The sequence below is a fragment of the Stegostoma tigrinum genome, chromosome 26 (assembly GCF_030684315.1).
Source record: "Stegostoma tigrinum isolate sSteTig4 chromosome 26, sSteTig4.hap1, whole genome shotgun sequence".
Lineage (NCBI taxonomy): Eukaryota > Metazoa > Chordata > Chondrichthyes > Orectolobiformes > Stegostomatidae > Stegostoma > Stegostoma tigrinum.
In genome coordinates this window covers 28,178,061-28,198,660 of record NC_081379.1, presented here as the reverse complement: position 1 = coordinate 28,198,660, position 20,600 = coordinate 28,178,061, and the positions used below count along the sequence as shown (strand labels likewise).

The 20,600-nt window shown below is 39.9% G+C and overlaps 1 protein-coding gene across 3 annotated transcripts in view; it reads left to right on the top strand.

Annotated features, from left to right (window-relative positions):
* LOC125464333 (transmembrane protein 132C-like) overlaps window positions 1-20,600 on the top strand; it is a 932,328-nt gene that overhangs the window by 216,920 nt on the left and 694,808 nt on the right. For all 3 annotated transcript variants that reach the window (XM_059655067.1, XM_048556641.2, XM_059655068.1), the window contains one exon: window positions 14,826-15,723. In XM_059655067.1, coding sequence (XP_059511050.1) covers window positions 14,826-15,723 — 898 coding nt within the window. The remainder of the gene's footprint in view (window positions 1-14,825; window positions 15,724-20,600) is intronic.

The following is a 20,600-nucleotide window of genomic DNA, read 5'->3' as shown; positions in this document are numbered from 1 at the left end:
CGCCTGTGGCTATCGACGATACAAATCTGCGAATATGAATAATGGAAAAATTGAAATTAAGTGCTACACAAAGTCTATCATTTCTGAGCAATATGACAATTCTGTATGGACCCCATGTAGAATATGGCATGCTGTTCTGGGCAGAAAGGGTAAATGAGCCTTTAAGTAAATGTAGCATTATTTTGCTTAAATGCTACCCAGTCCGAAAGGGTTACATTATGAAGACAAGTTGTGTAGGCCAGGCTTATGTTCCTTTTACGTAAAGAAGACTCAGGGGCAACTTCATCATGATGGCTGAATTGATAGGATTTATAGGGGAAAATGGTCTTCTCTGGTGGTGGAATCCAAAACAAAGGAATGTAACCTTAAAATTAGAGCTAGATGATTCAAAGGTGACATGAGCACTTTAGACAGAGAAGCAGTTGAAATCTGGAAACCTATCTCTGAAAATGTTGTTGAGGCTGCATCAACTGAAAATATTAAAATTGACATTAATGGATTTTGTTTTGGTTAAGTAGGAGGATTAATTTCAATAGGACCGGGGCAGAGTAAGGGAAATCAAAAGGAAATTGGAAACATTGCACCTTTATCATAGAGAGTTAAAGGGATGTCTCGTGATAATTGAATAAGAATTGATATGTTCTGGAAATTTTTGCCACAACTGCAGTTCACCTAATGATAAACTTTGTCACATGGGTCATAATATGCAATTCCTGTTCCTTTCTGTTTAGAGTGAGATCATAACATTTTCTGTTGAGTGCAATCCTAGCACGAAAAAGGACTGGTGCTGTGGCATTTCTCATCTATGACTTCAAAACAATAACAGCAAATATTAAAGTCCCAAACCTCCTTTTTAGACATATTGTTCTAGTTTTATTACACTTTTAGTTGTATTAAATTTCCTAATCTGTTTTGAAAAATAGCAGTATTATTGTAGTGTAATGTATACAATTACAATGGGGAATGATTGAGAATCCGCCGTTGAGATTGCAATTGTTGGTAGCTCTGTCTGCAAACTGAAGAAAACCATTGCCTTGTCGGCTTGCTGTTTTGACCTTTTAACATACAGCACCTAAAATTATAGCAAGGACACGGGATCTAAAATTTATAAAGAATTTTATTATCGGTTTGATGGAACATTACCAGTGCAAAATTACTTAAGTGGTTTGGGGGTTACAAGTCATTTGTTGACAATACAAATTAACCATAATTCAGAATTCTGGTGAGATAGCAAGATGCTGGAGTCAGAGATGACGCAGTGTGGAGCTGGAGGAACACGGCAGGCCAGGCAGCATCAAAGGAGCAGGAAAGTTGATGTTTCGGGTTGGGACCATTCTACAGAAATGCTGGTATTTCTTTTCTGGACTGTGGAATCCCACAGGGGCAAGCTGCTAATTCTGGTTCCTCATGTCTATGGTACAGTACAAGCGCCTTTCAACCTGTCTAAATTCATTGTTTGTGTGCAGTGTTATTGCCAAGAAGATGAAAACTAAAAAAAGGAATTTGATGCACACCGTGAAAAAGAACAAATAAAGGATTTATACTTCATAAATTTAAGGCTGATGAAAGAGCTGATGATTAAATTAGTGTATTGAATATGATGGAATATCAAAAAGCAGGCACAGTTAACATTTTTAAAATTTTTATTTATTGCTCACTTACAGATGATCAAGAAGATTTTTTTGAAAAATTATGACACTGTAGAAGCCTGCTAATATTTGAGCTATAAGATCGTGGGTTCAATCCCTACTCTAGAAACTCAGCTGCCGAATCTGGTCTGACACCAGTCCATTACTGATGGAGTGCTGTATTGTCAAATAGGGGATGGTTCAGTTAAGATGTTAAACTCAGTTGGATATAAGAGATTATGTGAGGGAGAACAGTTTTTCAGTGCCTTGGATTACATTCACCCCTCAACCTACATTAGTTCTTTTTCAAAAACGACAGCTGGTTGCAAAATTTAACAAAGCATGTAAACTGGCATGAGGATCATGAAATGCAATTAATTTGTGCCCATTCCCTCTGATGTAGAGAGTTAGCAAACATTGTGCTATGTGCTTATTACTGTGATTGTCACATGGAACCAGTGATAGGGATGGCTGAGTGGTTGAATACATGTGTGCATGGAGTGCACGATTATGAGAAGCGAGCGTGACTTAGTTAAAAGTACAGAAGAGGAGTCGTACTGCTCTCAAAACAATAAATCTGTTCCTGTCTCCACACGTGATGCCAATCCTGCTGAGTTTCTCCAGCACATTCTGATTTTACTTCAGGTTTCCAGCATTCACAGTTTGTTGCTTTTCCTATTTGAAGCTAACCTGCACATCTTAAAGGGGATTTGTATTTTGATTGCTCAAATGCTGAAAGGCGATGCTTCACTAGCCTCACCACTGCTTTGTTCATTACTCCCCTTCATGAACCAACCAACATTCTCCAACGAGTATGACTGAAAACTAACGTTTGTAACTTGGCGCGCACCTGAGCACCACTGCAAGTCTCACATCAATACCTTAAGCTTCACTACAATTCCTGCTCTTGCAAAATGACAGGACACATTGCCCAAACACACTATACCGCACTCAGTGACACACTTTGCAGGACAACATGGTGCATAATCAGAAGTAGTAGCAGCACCTAACCAGCAGGAAAACAGCACTGCTGTGTATGTCCTGAATCTAGCAGCAGAGATTCTAGTGAGGCCACTTGTGAAACAATGTCCAATGATGGGACTGAAGGGATTGAGGAAGGATGATAGTACCATCCTCCCACATCCCGTGTCCCCTAACACCACAGTCCATTCTGATTAAGCAGCATTGGATTAAAAGTTTGCAAGAGATAGGAAATTGAGGCTTGATATAGCTGAGAATTTCTCAGATTGGAGATGAATTGGAAGTATTGTTCCCCAGGGATTGGTGCTGGGACCCTCGCTTTTTCTAATTTATATAACTGATTTAGAGTTGGGTGTTGAGGGTAAAATCTTGAAATTTACAGATGATACTAAGTGACGGAGATTAATGAATTATGAGGATGGTGCTGGACGATTTCAGAGGGACATTGAAAAGTTGGCCAAAAACACTGAGAAGATGAATTTCAATGCAGAGAAATGTGAGGTAATGCATTTTGGTCGAAGAAACATGGAGAGACAATACAGACTCAATTGTACACATTCTGGGGAAGTACATTGCTTATCTCTCCAAAGGTGGTCAGGCATGTTGAGGCAGTTGTTTAAAAGGCCTTCAAGATCTCTGAGTTTCTAAATAAAAGGAATTTAAAAGCAAGGAGGTGATGGCACACTTCAACAAATCACCTGACAGACTACATTTGGAGTATTGTGTTCAGTTCTAAGCACCTTATTTTGGAACAGATGTTAAAGCCTGAAGAGAAGGTAAAGGAAATTTACTAGAATGATACCAAGAATGAAGGATTTTATATACAAGGAAAGATTAGAGAAATTGGGTTTAATATCTCTGGAGCTGAAAAGATTAAGCAGTAACTGTATTGAGGCGTTCAAAATTCTGAACAATTTTGGCAGTGTAAACAAGGATATTTTGTTTTGACTAGTTGGTATGTCAGTCACTAGCAGTCACAATTTAAAGATTGTCAGCAAGAGACCGAGGACAGAGATGAGTTGTTAGGATTTGGAACACGTTGACTGGGACAGTAGTGGAGGCAGATTTCATATGAGTTTTCAAAAGAGAGCTGGATATATATTTGAAAGTGGTGAATTTAGAGGGCTGTGGAGATAGGGCTAGAGTATGGGATAAGCAGGATAGCTCTTTTGGCACCTGGTACAGACCTGAAGAATTGAATATCCTCCTTCTGTATTGTAAAATTCCCATGATTCTATATATCTATAACTTAGAATACCATCTTTTAGATGAAATCTTTAGGGGTACCTCTGCTCAGCTCACAAAGGTGAATGAAGAACTTAAAGATAAAGAAAGGAAGCAGGGCAAACTGGTCATTATACCACTACTGTTGCATTTTTAATGTAAAGCAAATGTTGCTGGTTTACAGAAAAAAATTGGAGTAAGTGGTATGTAAAATGAATGAGACTCAACAGGAGCAGCTACTGAAACATCGGCTTGAAATCAAAGCAGTGCTGGAGAAAGATGATAGGCAGGCAAAAATAGATGGAAATGCATTACACACACAGCCAAGAGCTACATATTACTCATGGGACAATCCTTTTAGGGAAAAAAAAAGTGACAGTGATACGCTAGTAAAATAATTAAAGCAGGACATAGAGGAAACCAAACAGCCACGAAAGCAGCAGATTCAAGATGATTGTGACTGAGAAGCAAGCATAAAGCAAAGAAGGCTGAAGGGGCTAGACAATTATTAAAACAGTTTCTGGAAGAGAAATTGTACTGGACCAACAGAAGTTGAAAAATTCGAAATTAGAAAAGTCTGAAGTATAAAACCAGAAGCTTCAAAATGAATTGGTAGCTCTTAAGGAACAAAATAGTAAAAGCTGAGAAGATTTAAATGACTTCAAACCTTGCAGAACAAGATCAATCTGGTGTAAACCTTGACTTTTATGCATCAAGTTAAGCAAATTCATTTTTAAGGACTCCATGTGCTGGCTGTGTAAACAATGTTGCACCTCTGACTGTCAGTTAACCTGTTATGGGTTTGCAGAATGTAGGCACTGAAATTAGTTGATTTGCTGTGATGCCTATTTCACAAGTTATAATGTGTTTTATCATTTTAAATAAACTAACTGATGGAGGTAATGAATTCCTGATGTATACTTACTAATCACAATGGATTAATAATCATGAACAATCTTACAGAGTTTCAGCTCATACGTCCTCCAGTACAATGTTGGGAGGCTCAGGTAACATCTGAGGGTAATAGCAATGATGCCATAGATCAAAAATCAATTGTAATCTGCCAATGCTAGCATCTATTCTCCAATTCTGTCAGAGCCCTTTGTGTAGCCTATTAGCAAGCCAAGGGTGCCCTCTGTGTACTTTGTCAATTTCCAGCACAGATCTCCAGCAACTGTGTCAATAATCTACCCATAATTGACCCATGTGGCCCATAGCAGAAATAAAGATGTGAGATACAGATATTATTTGGAATCCTAACAACACCGGTTGCAGCGAAAATGATCTGGTTATTATTAGCACTGCTGTTGTGAAATCTTGCTGCGTGCAATTTGATTGCTGCATTCTCTATGTTCCAGCAGTAGCTAGAATTCAGATGCTGTCCACTGGCTGGAAATTGCTATGAAACATGTCAAAATTATGAAAAATGCAGCATAAGCTTTCAAGATAGTGGGAACTGCCGATGCTAGAGAATCTGAGATAACAAGAGCTGGATGAATACAGCAGGCCAAGCAGGTCTAGACCCAAAACGCCAGCTTTCCTGCTCCTCTGATGCTGCTTGGCCTGCTGTGTTCATCCAGCTCTACACCCTGTTGTCACATAAACTTTCAATTTTTTTTTAGGGAAAATGTAAGCATAGTATTAAAGATGGAAAATGTCTTTGTATGTTGATTCTTGAAACAGAAATTTACTCACAGTACTACTGTAATGCATATCTGCAAACATGTGTAAATACTAGATAGGAGGAGATCAACTGATCCATCTGGTTTGTTCCATATAATCATAACAGTTAACACTTTGTACTATACTCCCAGTTGCTTGCAATCATTTCTGGCATGAATGACAACCCAGAGCAATTATAGAAAAAATATCTGATCAAATTTAGATCATCTTGACTCTAGTTAACATTATAAGGTATGTACTGAATTACTCCTTGTACGAGGTGATCTCTGGTCTAATAATATTCAATATAATACATCAAGGCTTATGGGTAGGAGCCAGCTTTCAAACCATTGTAGCTTATCCCACTTGCACATTTAATATCATGTACATTCAATTAACTATTCATCATGCTTTCAAGTAAAACAAGTGTTCTAAATGTCTATCCTTAATTTGGTTTTCAGTATCTTCTCTTGATGCTTTTTGATTCCAATTTCTGTAATGTCGAATAGCTTGCATGTCTTAGTAGAATACTTTCTCAGCCAGCTTTTTCCTAGATCCCATTAAGTTATTCCATCTGTCTTTCAAGTTCAACTGCTCTGATGCTCAATTATATTTCTTTCTTCTCTGCCATCTCGAATCAAAGCGTACGTATCTATAACACAAGGATCAAAACTGAAAACAGCAATTTTTTTTGCAGCAACAATTGCCTCACCTTTTTAGCTTATCTTGAAAGTGTTAATTGTTTGGTGCAGTGCAATTTCATAGATGCCAACAGCTCTTCAGTCCTACAGCTGAAGTGGCCCCTGTTTCAATGTTTGTCTTGATGGTGTCTCAGTGGGTTATTGAAACATGGATTCTGTAACAGCTGGACTCCAACATTCCCACATGCGCATACTTCCCACACAGTTGCTGGATAGTGACCAGGTTTAGGAACCCTTGGCAATTGCTTTCATTTTAATCTGGGAGTTCTAAGAGAGATGTTAGCATCCCTAATGTTTACTCACTTTAAATCACCTGTCTCAAAGCGGCCAGTGATTGAACGTGGGACATGTTTGCATGGTTCAACTACCTCCTCAATAAACTGTGAAGGCTGTTGTAAAACCATTCTCTTCTTTATTGTTTGTAAATTACTTGACCAAATGAATTTTGACAATGAAAATGGCTTATCTAAAATCAAATTCAGGTTCCTTCTGTATCTCCCAGTACCAATTCTTACTTCATTTATTTTGCCTTAGACCTGCAATTTGTGTTAAGGTCTATACTCTGCAATGAACAGTATTAAATTTAACCTGCCGTGCACGTCCCCAGTTGTAGCGTCCTACGGCCATATTCTCAAACTTACTATTTTCCTGATATTTGTACCACTGGTTTCATTGACCAGATCATGTTGTTTAGAATAGAAACATTATGGGTCAGCTATTTGAGTGCTGGGTTCATTCTCCTAATAATCCAATGGTTTAGTCTGTCTTCCATGTGAGGCTACTCCAATAATTACGGAGTTCACATTAAAACTATCTATGAAAAGAGTTCTTTTTAATGTCCATTGTCCTCCCTGCAGTTTGTCCCTGTGTAACGTACCAACTTCAGGAGCAGGTAAATTTCTGAAAAAGTGCCGAGACCCGAAACATCAGCTTTCCTGCTCCTCTGATGCTGCTTGGCCTGCTGTGTTCATCCATCTCTACCCCTTGCTATCCCTGCTGCTCAGATGATTGATTTTAAGGGTCTCTTCTTGATACGACCATTCGCGCATTTCAGCTGACTGTGGTACATAAACTGGTATTTCGTGTCCTCATTTCTCTGTGTCAGCTATTGATGGTCACTGAGTTGCAGCTATCAAATTGTCACTCTTCTGTGAAGACCAGACTTGAGAGGTAATTCAGCAAACATTCACATTAGAAACATTTTCTGACTAGTGAGGTCCTGTTGCTTTCAATATGAATTTCTGCTTCTAAGGAAAACATTTCTTTCAAATCTCCCCATCAAGACTTGCTTCACAAAATGTTTGTTTTAATTAGTGTCAGTATATCATGGTTTATCCTTACAAATGTTTTGTATTTGATGCTTGCTTTTAGCATTAGAGCAACATATTACATTAGTTGCCAAAGATTAATGATGTGAACCAGAATGACAGCTTTGAGAACATTACACTGCTGAAGAAGGAAACACGTTTTCTGTGGAGGGGTTGTAGGAACTGCAGATGCTGGAGAATCTGAGATAACAAGGCGTAGAGCTGGATGAGCGCAGCAGGCCAAGCAGCATCATAGGAGCGGGAAAGCTGTCGTTTCGAGTCTAGACCCTTCTTCAGAAATCAAGTTCAGAAACCTCTGAAGAAGGGTCTAGACCTGAAACAAAAACAAAGTTGCTGGAAAAGCTCAGCAGGCCTGGCAGCATCAGTAGAGGCGAAAACAGAGTTAAAGTTTCAGGTCCGCTGACCATTCCTCAGACCCGAGACATCAGCTTTCCTGCTCCCTCTGTTGCTGCTTGGCCTGCTATGTTCATCCAGCTCTACACCTTGTTATGTATGTTTTCGAGGGAGGTAGATGGGGTTGGTGATAATGGCTCAGACCTTTGTTAGCATGAGTATTTTATAATTAAGGGAAAATAATAATATGTCTTGAATACAATGTCAACCTGTTACCTCGACATACTTTTGGAATTTATAGGGGAATGTTAATTCCGAGACCAAGACCAGTATATACAGCTTTGCACAAATGGCAGTGAAACAGTTCAAATGTCACATCATAATATGGTTTGCATTTACTTTGTTTGTTATATTGACCAAATCCCTCCTCACACAATTTTTTTTAAGTAACTGACATACAGAAGAATAAATAATTTGCATGTGCCTTCCCCCAATGGATATGTTAACTTTGTTTTCCATTCCATTCAAACTTCTACAGCTTAAGAAAACCATCACATCTTTATTGGCTGCTCTTCATGAATACTTTCAGTGCTGAGTAATAATAGCGTGACAAGTGTTAGTATGAATAAAAGCATCAAAAAGCATTTATTTCCTGTGAGACAGCTGATGCAAACTCTTTTCCAATCTGTCACGAATTGTTCCACTTCCTACCTTGACGCTGCTCGGCTAATGATCTAGATGTAGGAACGGAGGGCACCGTTGCTAAGTTTGCAGATAACACAAAGATAGGTGGAGGGACAGGTAGTGTCGAGGAAGTGAGAGGCTGCAGAAGGACTTGGATAGACTAGTAGAGTAGGCAAAGAAGTGGAAGATGAAATACCACGCGGCAACGTGTGAGGTTATGCAATTGGGTAGCACGAATAGAGTTGTAGACTATTTTCCAAATGTGGAAAGGCTTTAGAAATCTGAAGCACAAAGCGACTTCGGAGGCCTGGTTCAGGATTCTCTTGAGATTGACTTGTGGTTTCATTTGGCACTTAGGAAATCAAATGCAATGTTAACATATATTTTGAGCATAGAGCCATAGAGTCTCAGCACAGAAACAGACCCTTTGGTCCAACCAGTCAATGCTGAACATGATCCCAAACTAAACTTATCCCACCTGCCTGCTCCTGGCCCATATCCCTCCAAATTTTTCCTATTCATGTATCCATCCAAAGGTCTTTTAAACGTTGTAATTGTACACACATTCAGCACTTCTGGAAGTTCATTCCACACGTGAACCACCATCTGTGTAAAATATTTGCCCCTTATGTCTTTTTTAAATCTCTCTCCTCTTACCTTAAAAACATTCCCCCAGTCTTGAAATCTCCTATCCTATGGAAAAGACAACCATCATTAACTCTATCTATACCTCCCATTATTTTATAAACGTCTGTCAGGTCGCTTTCAACCTCCTATGCTCCAGTGATAAAAGGTCCCAGCCTATCTAGCCTTTCTTTATAACTCATACCTTCCATAACTGCCAACATCTTGGTGAATGTAGAATACAAGAGCATGGATGTGCTGCTGAAACTGTACAAGGCTGTAGTCAGACCGTATATGGAATATTGTGAGCGGTTTTGTGCCCTTTATTTAAGGAAGGATTTGCTGGCCTTGGAGGGGGTCCACAGAAAGTTCACAAGAAAGATCGCAGGCGGAAGGGCTTGTCGTATGAGGAGTGGTTAAGGACTCCGGGTCTGCACTGAATGGAATTTAGAAGAATGAGGTGTAATTTCATTGAAATTCACAGAATACGGAGACAGCTGGACAAAGTGAACATGGAGAATGTGCTTCAACTGGTAAGAGAGACTAGGATCCAAAGGTACAGACTCAGAATGAAAGGACGGCCCTTTAGAACTGAGATAAGGAAGCATTTCTTCAGCCGGCGGGTGGTGAGTCTGTGGAACTCATTGCCACAGAGGGCTGTGGAAGCTGAGACTTTGCGTGTATTTAAGATAGATTCTTGATTAGTAAGGAGATCAAAGGTTACAGTGAGAACCAGTAGAATGGAGGTGAGAAACATATCAACTGTAATTGACTGTTGGAGCAGATTTGACGGACAGAATGGCCTAATTCTACTCCTATATCTTATGGTCTTAGCTGTTTCATGAGAGATTCAAATGTTTCAACACCAATTACATTGAACTCAGTGTTGTTAGTTCTAAAATGTCTAATGACCTAATTAAATAAATAGAACAAAATCTTTAATTACATGTGATTAAACCTAAAATCAAATCCCATTTCCAAACGTGTGTGCATGTACGCATTGCAGGGGTTCAAAAATGCAGCTTGCTACCATCTTCTCAAGGGTAATGACAGATGGGTAACAAATTCTGGCCAGCCAGTATTGCCCAAATCTGACAAATGAATAAAAAGAAAATTCAAATTTGGCATCAAGAAAGACAATCCAACAGAAACATCCTTTTTCAGATCAATTCACCCAGCATCAACAGGATAATCACTCAGTACCAGCCGAGTGGACCATGTGGTTTGGTTGCCTGACACCAGACTCCTAAAGCATCTACTCTACGCAGAATTTAGGAGATCCTCAGGTGGATAGTGGAAGCAGTTTAGATATTTCAATTTAGTCTGTTCAGACAGGTCAAGACATACATCGAGAGCAGGTGGGATGTGAATCAACGCCTCCTGGCTCAAATTTCAGAACATTACCACTGTACCACAGATACACCTTTGGGATGTCCTCAAAATATCCCTGAAGAGGTTAGACATCCCTGCCAACTCAGGGGAGTCTCTGGCTCCTAACTGAGGAAATGGAGATGATTAATTCTGGGAGACACCAAAGACATTGAGATACTTTGTTGGAACAGGCAGGGACAAAGTCAAAGCATTGGAGATAGCACACAAGTCTCCAAACACCTCATTGACCCAACCCTCAAAGTCCACAGATTGTACATTAGCCTTAACAGCCATCCTAAAACCAAATGAACGAGATTGAGGTGAGTCACCTTGGAGTTCCTGATATGTAAATTTGTGTATGGAATTAGCATTTAATGATATTTCAGGGAATTTTTATATAGTTGCTGAACTCAGCTGAAGTACTTAAATGGTCGATTTGATGCCATGATACTAAACCAGAACTTGGTGGGGCAGGGTATGTTGCAGAATATGCCAAAAGTTAGACATTGACCTTCAGTTCAAAGACTTTTATGTTGTAAGTTGCTGCAAGTGTAAGCTTAAAGTTATGGGCAAAGGCAATGGGTCCTTAAGTGAATTACAGGACCCACTGTGTTTTTCCTTCACCACATGGTTTAACAATTGAGGAAGAAGCAGTGGTTTAAGGGAGACAAATGGTGAATGAAGGCAAACCATGCGCCGAAGTGGAAATAAATAAAGAAAGAGAAGTCGATTCAAGAGATGAACAATGAAACAAAGGAAAATAAAATTTAAATATTAAATTTGCTGTTCCTTAAATCTTTAACTGTTAAGGCACTTGTCCTCTTAAGGTCAAGGCAAAAAATTCTTTGGTGATTTTGATGGGCAATTGATGTGAAAATTGGGAAATTCTTTAAAATAAGAGAGAAGTTAGGCTTGCTATATTATTTGTGAGATGTGAACACTAGAGTGGGGTATATCAATTGTGGGTCAATGATACCAGAGAACTCATAGCACATCTCTCCAATCCTTGAATTTGTAGACCAATTTTTACATTACTAATACTGTGCCTCGTTAACCTACCATTATTCTCTAAGAAATTTGAGCAAACTGTACTCCAATGCCAGTTCTCCCTCCTGAATTAAAGCTGAAAATGTGAGATCACTTCATCGTCTAGTTCTGAATGACAAATTACCAGTGTAAACAAATCATAAGTCTGAATTGTATTTAGTTGCAATTGATTCAGATTAGTGGCATTTTACTGGAATGGAAAATGGAGATAATGCTTTCAGCTACATTTCTTAATTCCTATTAGTTGATAACTGTCTGTAGTTAATCAGATTATGAGATGAACACATTATATTCATCTTTTTGAGTGGCTGTCTGACAGATGTTTCACAAAAAGAACCGCCCTTCCAACCTCCTTTCTTTCCTCTGAGTAGATTAAATCAGCCATTTCAACTAATACTGTTTTACTTGACTGACAACATCATAGGTGACCAGAGTATTGCTTTTGTCCTGAGGTTTGTTGTCTGGATTAGGTGTCTACTGGGACTGATGTTGATCTTTGATAGAGACTCGAGTCCAAATCCTGCTTTATACTTCCTGAGGATTTATATTTGTGAAATGGCTGTGAGAATACTCTGAGCTGTGACAGCTGAAAGAGCTTTATGAGAATGTAATAGGAACAAACTGTGTAAAGCATAAAAAAAACCAATTGCTTTTCATTTATCAGCTCACATGGGAACTCTAAACCTTATGTGACAAGCATTTTTAATAGGCAGCTCAACATCTATCACAGAGTTTGATACAATAAAAGACTAGGCCCTGTTCTGGTCAGTTTTAACTTGCCTGGTTGTATAATACTGCAGTGACATTTTTTTTAAAAAGTGCTTCCAGCTTCTTTCATCTTGGAACCAGGAACCAGCAATTTAAATGAAGCTTGGGCTGAGATTTTCCTGTTTTGCTGCTGATTTTGGACCTGCTTAGGATGGTCAATAACAGAAGGTTGTATGTCAAAAGCATTGCCTTTTTCTTTTCTGTTGCTGGAGGTGGCTAGCTAATACATCCTCACCCTATCAGATACAGATGCTAAATGAGTGAGTGGGGTTCCCTGTAGAATGTCATTTTTTCCCCATCTTGCTTGAAACTCCCTAGTGGCCATCAGGAAACAAGCATTGACTGGTCTGCTTGTCATGGGTCAAAAGTGCCTAATGAATGGTTTTGGAGTAAATGCTATTAAACTTTCTTTTTAAAACAAACTATGTTTTTAACAAGTTTTACATTTTTTTAAAAAAAGTTTCTTTTTGTTTAACTTTCTCTGTTCACTTTTAAAGGACTTGCATTTAATTATGTATGCCATGTTCTCCGGATGTCCCCACATCTCTCAGAGCTAAAAATTATTGTTGAAGTATAGTCATGGTTACTATGTGGTGATAAGCAGTTGGCAGTTGTGCCATGGAAGGTCCCACAGACATCTATGAGACAAATGATAACTAGTTGACAATGAGCTCTCCCACCATCCCCCCAATCCCACTCCTCAAACTCCTCCACAAGGATCCCATTTGAAGGTCATTCTGCTATTTTTAGTTAAGGCAGTCCTCTACTTCGTTACTTTACAACTACCACCACCTTTTCTAAATGAGATGTCAATTTGGAGTTCCAGCACATACATGCTGGGTGAATGGCCCATCTTTGCGATGTAACAATTCTTTGATACACTCCATTGGCTGTCATAGGTGATGGATGGTTCCATAGTCATCAAAGATCATAAATACAAGTCTGCCCTGTTTGTCTTTACATTGATTTGCAGAGGAACAACACTAGGTCATTCAGTCCCTTAAGTATGTTCTACCATTAAATAATATTGGGGCAGCGCAGTGGCTCAGTGGTTAGCACTGCTGCTTGGAGTCTGCACATTAGGGTGGATTGCCTTTACTAAATTGCCCATAGTGTCTGGGGCGGAAAGTGCCAGGGTTGGGATGCTCTTCTGGGAGAGATGGGGTGGGTGGTCAGTGTGGACTCAATGGGCTAAATGGCCTGCTTCCACACCGCCAAGATTCTATAAAGGGGTGGCATGGTGGCTCAGTGGTTAGCACTGCTGCCTCTCAGCACCAAGGACCTGGGTTCAATTTTACATTCGGTACACTGTCCGTGTGGAGTGTGCACATTCTCCCTGTGTCTGCGTGGGTTTCCTCCGGGTGCTCCAGTTTCCTGCTACAGTCCAAAGATGTGCAGGCTAGGTGGATTGACCATGATAAATTACCCATAATGTTGTGTAGGTGGGTTATGGGAGGATAGAACTGGGTGGGATGCTCTGAGGGTCAGTGTGGGGGTGTTGAGCAGAAGGGCCTGTTTCCACGTTGTAGGGATTGTATGAATATCATGCCTGACCCGTATGTGAACTCATCTATCACCATAAAACAAAGATATGTCCATACCGGAGATCTGAAACAAAACCAGAAATTGCTGCAGTAACTCAGAAGGTCTGGTAGCATCTCTGGAGAGATAGCAGAGTTAATGTTTTGAGTTCATTCTGATGAAGAACCACTGGACATGAAACATTAACTGTGCTTTGTCTCCACAGATGCTCCCAGACCTACTGAGTTTCTCCAGCAATTTTCGTTTTTGTTATTATCTCATCCACTTGGCTTGGCTTCATATCTCATAGTATGCTTGGCTAGCAAAGATTAATCTATTTTCAATTTAAAATCAATTGAGAGGGCATCTGTTGCTTTTTGTTGGTCACAATCGCAACAATTCGACCAGTGCTAGTATCCGTGGCTTGGCTTAGAAACTTCCACCAGAGGAAAACATTTCCATCTATCCTGCCAATTTACTTTCACAATCCTAGAAAGACCAATCAGAGCAGAGCAAGAAAATTGAATCCGTTTTGGATACTGAATCAAAATAAATGTGTAATTAGATGAGAGATGAGTATTTGTAATAAGTGAGTAATCTTTCCATCAGAGAATCACATCTGTTTAATCTTAATTGGCATGCTATCTTTTGCAGCCTGCTGCCGTTCTGTTGCGAGGCACCCTCATTGAATGCATCTGTAATGGAATAATGTTTTATTTACTCCAAAATTTTTCTTGAGCAGCGTTGTATTTCACACCTACAGCAACATCTGACAGAAGAACTGTCAACTGAGCATTGAGTGCTAACTGATTGCACATCAATACTGTCATGTAGTCAAGGGGAAAATTCATGATAAGCAGCCCTGTATTACTTGTTGAAGCAAAAATCTAAAATATATGATTTTGAGGATATCGAGGAACATTTCCATTAATTATGCATTTTTTTATTCCCAGTTGTAGAGAGTCGAACCATCACGGGCAATGTGGAAAGTGCGCAAAAATTTTCTTCTCTTCCAGTTTATCTGCCAGTGAATTACCGAATACATAAAGCCGGGAGTTCATTTTTTCTAAAAGAAGCCAACCAGGATATCATGCGAAACTCTAGTTTACAGTTCCGTGTGGAGCCGTTCTACATACATGAAACCAAGACACCCCCTGTAGTTAATGCCACTTATGGACCTTATGCTGTGGAGCAAGTTGTCCCCAAGGCTCTCTTGCAGCCTTCTAATGCTTTCAGCATGGTTGACAAATTCACTTTCAACTGGAAAATCAAAGCCAATATTATTGATGATAAAGTTTACTCCAATCAGCCAATCGTGCAGGTCTTATTTTACATCACCGGTCGAGATTGGGATGATTACAGTGTGAATGAAAACCTGCCATGTATTCGGGTGTATGCCTTTCGGGAGACGAGGGAGGTTAGAAACACTTGCCGCCTGAAGGGAGATCTTGGCTTATGCATTGTGGAGTTGGAGCTTCTACCGTCTTGGTTTAACCCCCCTACTGTGGTGCCCGGCCGTAAAAAGTTAGTTGATCAATCTGAGGGGAATCCAGTGGAACTTTATTACGTGGTGCAGAGTACTGATGAAGATGGGGACTGCGATGTTGATGAATCACGGAAGGGTAATGCTATCCGACCAGGCCGTGATGATGTTGGTGAAACGCTCCATTCTCTCCAGCGCATTGGCAGCATCCGACTTCGCCAAGGATCCGGGAACCCACAGCTTACAGAAATGAGGCTGGACAATAACATTGCCATCTCCGTTTTACAAAGACCTGTAAAACAAGGCGAAGTTGTCACTTTTCATGTGTTTCTGGCTAGCAGCTCAACAGTGGACTTGTTCACATTGCGGTAGGTCTTACATTGATTATAACGGGATGAAACGGGAACGTAAGTTACATCAAAGGGAGAGTAAATATGATGGAAGTGTTTTTAACCTGATATATTTAGTGTGAAATGTGCACCAGATATTTGCACAACATAGTCCTCATTTCTCCTGAAATCTTATTACTTTAATTGGAACCATTTTAAATTTTCTTTTTTAATTTGTTGGATGAAAAAACTTTATCTTTGCACAAGAAAGAGGAACTCAATTGTAATGTCAATTGAACTGTACAACAATTCTACCTGTGTCCATCAATTGCACAGACTTTACTGACCCACACTACAAATGTTTCTGACTTCCCAGATGAGATTGGTGATCTGTTTGAGGGAGGGCTTTAGGAAGGGGGAAGAACCGATGCGTGTGTTTCAAGATAATTTCCGAGCCAGCTGGATCCCAATTTTGAATTTGAGTACAGATTAATCATTCTTAAAGTCTGGGCCACGGACTGGGGTCTAAAATGTAAATAACAAATATGCAATGCCACAACCAAGAACATACTGGAGAACAGCATAGAACCCTCAACTGTCCACTTATATAGCATACATAAACCAGACAGATTCCCATACACTATTGCCAACTCAAATCTAAGTATCTCTTTTAACCTCTTCACCTTAGTTCTAACTCCTGTCGATCCTTGTCCCCATCCATGACCCTTTGTTCTTATATGCCCCGTGACAACTCACCTAGTATCCAATATGAGCAGATCCCATGAACTATGTAAAAGTGAAATAAAATAAATTTCTAAGTTTCTATTACAGTCAGCACTACAGAGTAAAATGCATAATTGTTCATGAAAATATATTCAATACGTTTAAATTCCTTCAAGTACTTAATTGCTCATGAAAGCAGAGTCGCACATCAAAAGGCTAATCCTTTAATAACCCCTTGGAACTGTCAATCAAACTGTAAAACTGAAGACACCCAAAGTGGTAATGACATGTTGTGGACACAGTTCAGCAGTACTAAGGTTATTATGATGACATTAGTATTTCGAAGATTTTTCATCAACAACCAAAATTGATAAAACAGATTTTTAATCCTCACAGACACATGTAGACAGATTTTTTTTCAAAATTTAGAGAAGAAGGATGTTAAATAATTGATAGCTTGACAGTTCAACATTTATATCTTCACCATGAAACAGTGGAATGTACATGGCAGCTTGAGGTCATTCTTGGAACAAAAATTAAATCTGATTATCCTACATAATTAGAATAAAAGGCTCAATTCATTTGTAATTCACACCTTTGTGCTTCATACCTTGTCCATTTTCCACTGCTGGTGAAAATGAGTACTGCTGAAAATAGAGGAAGACCTGGTCTATCATTCTTGAAGATTCCTGACTTTGTAAAATATTACCTCATAATCCAATGAAGTATCCATTTACCTTTTTAGTCTAGTAAAACATTGTGGCTATTCTATAAATGCATAAGATCAAATTGTTCTTCTGACTAAATTATTTTATGCAGTTACGATAGCACATGACATTATGAATTACATTGCAGTTTTTTTGGGGATATGTGGCAGCCATTTTGAAAACAGCAAGTTTTCACATTCACTGCCAATTTAATTCTAGTTTTTAGTGGGGGAAGAAAATAACCCTCTGGTCTTTTTTGTTCTAGGCCAACATTGCTGTCAGTGAAACTACACACCTGTGATCAATTGTGCTGAGTAATGATCTGTTGTAGCACAGTGTAAAAATAAAGCATGCTTTTTTTTCATTTTCGGATCATTAAGGTTAATAGCGTGCCCTAAAACAAATGGAAAAAACATTGTTTTGAAAGAAAATGAATTCTGATAGGGTTGCCTGTTTGAGTGCTGCTCCAGCAACACTCCAGAAGCTTGACACCACCTAGGACAAAGAAATCTGCTTGATTAACACTACATTCACAGGCATCCATTCCTCCACATAAATGCTCAGTAGCAGCAGTGTGTATTATCTACAAGATGCACTGCAGAAATTCACCAAAGATCTTTAGACATCACCTTCCAAATCCATAACTACTTCTCCCTAGAAGGACAAGGGCAGCAGATACATGGGAACACGACCACCAGGAAATTCCCCATCAAGCCACTCACCAGTCTGACTTGGAAATATATTGCCGTTCCTTCACTGTTGCTGGGTCAAAATTCTGGAAGTCCCTCCTGAAGGCTATTAGCCCACAGCAAGCGGACTGGAGCAGTTCAAGAAGACAGCTCACCACCACCTTCTCAAAGGCAACTCGGGATGGACCATAAGTGCTGTCACATCCAGCGATACCCGTGTCCCACAATGAATAAAAAAATTGAGTTAACTGAAGATCAGTGATTCATAAATGGCAGCTTCCAACAGAAATACAGTAGGAGTAGGCCATTCAGCCCTTTATGTCCATTCTGCCACTCAATATGATTATGGCTGGTCGTTGAATCCTGTTCCCACTTTCTCTTGAAAACATTGACTATTTTAGCTTCAATAGCTTTCTGTCTCAGAATCTCACAGGTTCACCACTCTGGGTGAAGAAATTTCTCCTCTTCTCAGTTCTAAATGGCCTACCCCATAACCTTAGTCTGTGTTCACATGCCTGGACTCCATAGTCATTGGGTTTTTCCTTTCTCCATTTACCCTGTCTGGTTCTGTTAGAATTTTAAATCTTCCTATGAAATTCTCCTTCACCTTTCTGAACTTCTGGAAATATTCTTCCTTCTAAGATAACAAGCTTATGAGAGCATACAGCAACCAGACAGGCTGGTAGGGTAAGGCTTAGGATGTTGACAAGCTCTCACATGACAACATTTCAAGATGTGGCACATTTAAATAGTTGGGCCATGCAAAGAAAAGTGAGATTGATGGTCACAATAAGTGAATAAATCAGTGCCAATTTCTTATTCACTTCAAAACAATTACAGGGCAAGTTTATGTCAGTGTGAAATTGAAATTACTTCACTTCAGTATATCTGTGTTCAGTACCCCAGAATACTCAAGGGAGGATACAGCTGAGGCCTTAACAGATATGTTTGCATCCTCATTGGCCTCAAGCGATGTTCCAGAGGACTGGAGAATGACCAATGTTGTTCCTTCATTTAAGAAGGGAAATAAAGCTAATCCAGGTAATTAAAGGCTGGTGAGCCTGATGTCAGTAGTGGGGAAGCTGTTGGAGAAGATACTAAGCGATAGGATTTACTCATATTCGGAAGTAAATAGACATGATAGTGATAGGCTGCATGGGTTTCTGCAGGGAAGGTCATGTTTCACTAACTTGGTTGAGTCTTTTGAGGAGGTGACAAGAATGATTGATGAGGGAAGGAGAGTGAATGTTTTGGTACCTCATGGCAAGGTCGTACAGAAGGTAGAGTCTCATGGGATTTGGGGTGAGCTGGGTAGATGATACAAAACTGTCTCAGTCATAAGGACAGAATGGTGGTGGAAGGATGCTTTTCGGAATAGAGATCAGTAACTAGTGGTGTTCTTTAGGGATCGGGGCTGGGACTTTTTGTTGTTTGTAACGTACACATAAATGATCTGGAGAAAAATGTACGTAGTCTGATTAGTAAGTTTGCGATGACACCAAAATTGACGTAGTTGCAGATAATGAGGATGATTGTCTAAGGATACAGCAGATTTGGGCAGAGAAATGATGGATAGAGTTTAATCCAGACAAATGTGAGGTGATGCATTTTTGAAAGATCAAATTCAGCTGCAAAATATACAATAAATGGCAGAGCCCTCAGGAGCATTAACATAGAGGAGGACCTAGGTGTACAGGTCCCCACATCCCTAAAAGTGGCAACACAGGTGGATGAGATAGTCAAGAAGGAAAACAGCATGCCCGTCTTCATCAGCTGGCGCTTTGAATATAAAAGTTGGAAAGTTATGTTACAGCTATACAAAACTTCAGTTAGGCCACATTTGGAATATTGCATGTCATGTTGGCTGTTATGGTTTTGCCACACTGCCAGAGGGATGTTGATGCTTTGGAGAGGGTGCAGAGAAGGTTTACCATGATGTTGCTTGGTATGGAGGGCTTTACTTATGAAGAGATGTTGGATAAGCTTGGTTTGTTTTCACTGGAAAGACAGGAGCTGATGGATGGCCTGATAGAGTTTGACAAAATTATCAGCGGTACAGATAGAGTGGATAGCCAGAGGCTTCTTGCCAGGGTGAAAAGGTCATCTACAAGAGGGCACAGGTTCAAGGTGAGAGGGCAGAAGTTTAGGGGATAAGTGCAAGGAAAAACGTTCACACAGAGTAGTGGATACCTGGAAGGCACTGCCAGTGGAAGTGGTGGAAGCAGGCATGTTAGCAACATTTAAGGTATATCTCAATAGACATGTGAAAGTGAGGTGAACAGGGATGGATGACGCATATAGGTAATACATAAGGGTCCAAGTAAGGATTAGGAAGCTTTGCAGGCTTAAAGGGCTGAAGGGCCTGCTCCTGTGCTTTATTATATTGTATATAATTGATAACAAAATAGAATCAAGGTAACACAGTGTGGAGCTGGATGAACACAGCAGGCCAGGCAGCATGAGAGGAGCAGGAAAGCTGACATTTCGGGTTGGGACCCTTCTTCAGAAATGGGAGAAGGGAACGGGGCTCTGAAATAAATAGAGAGGGGGGCTGGTGACAGCAGGTAGATAGTGGAGTGGGCAGGTGGAGAGAAGACAGACAGGTCAAGCAGGCAGGGATGAGGCAGGGGCTCGTTTTCAGATGAAGTTGGGGTGGGGAGATTTTGAAGCTAGTAAAGTCCACACTGAGTCTATTGGACTATAGGCTCCCAAAGCGAAATATGAGGTGCTGTTCCTCCAGTTTGTGTGTGGCATCGTTGTGACACTGGAGGAAGCCCAGGATGGACGTGTTGCCCAG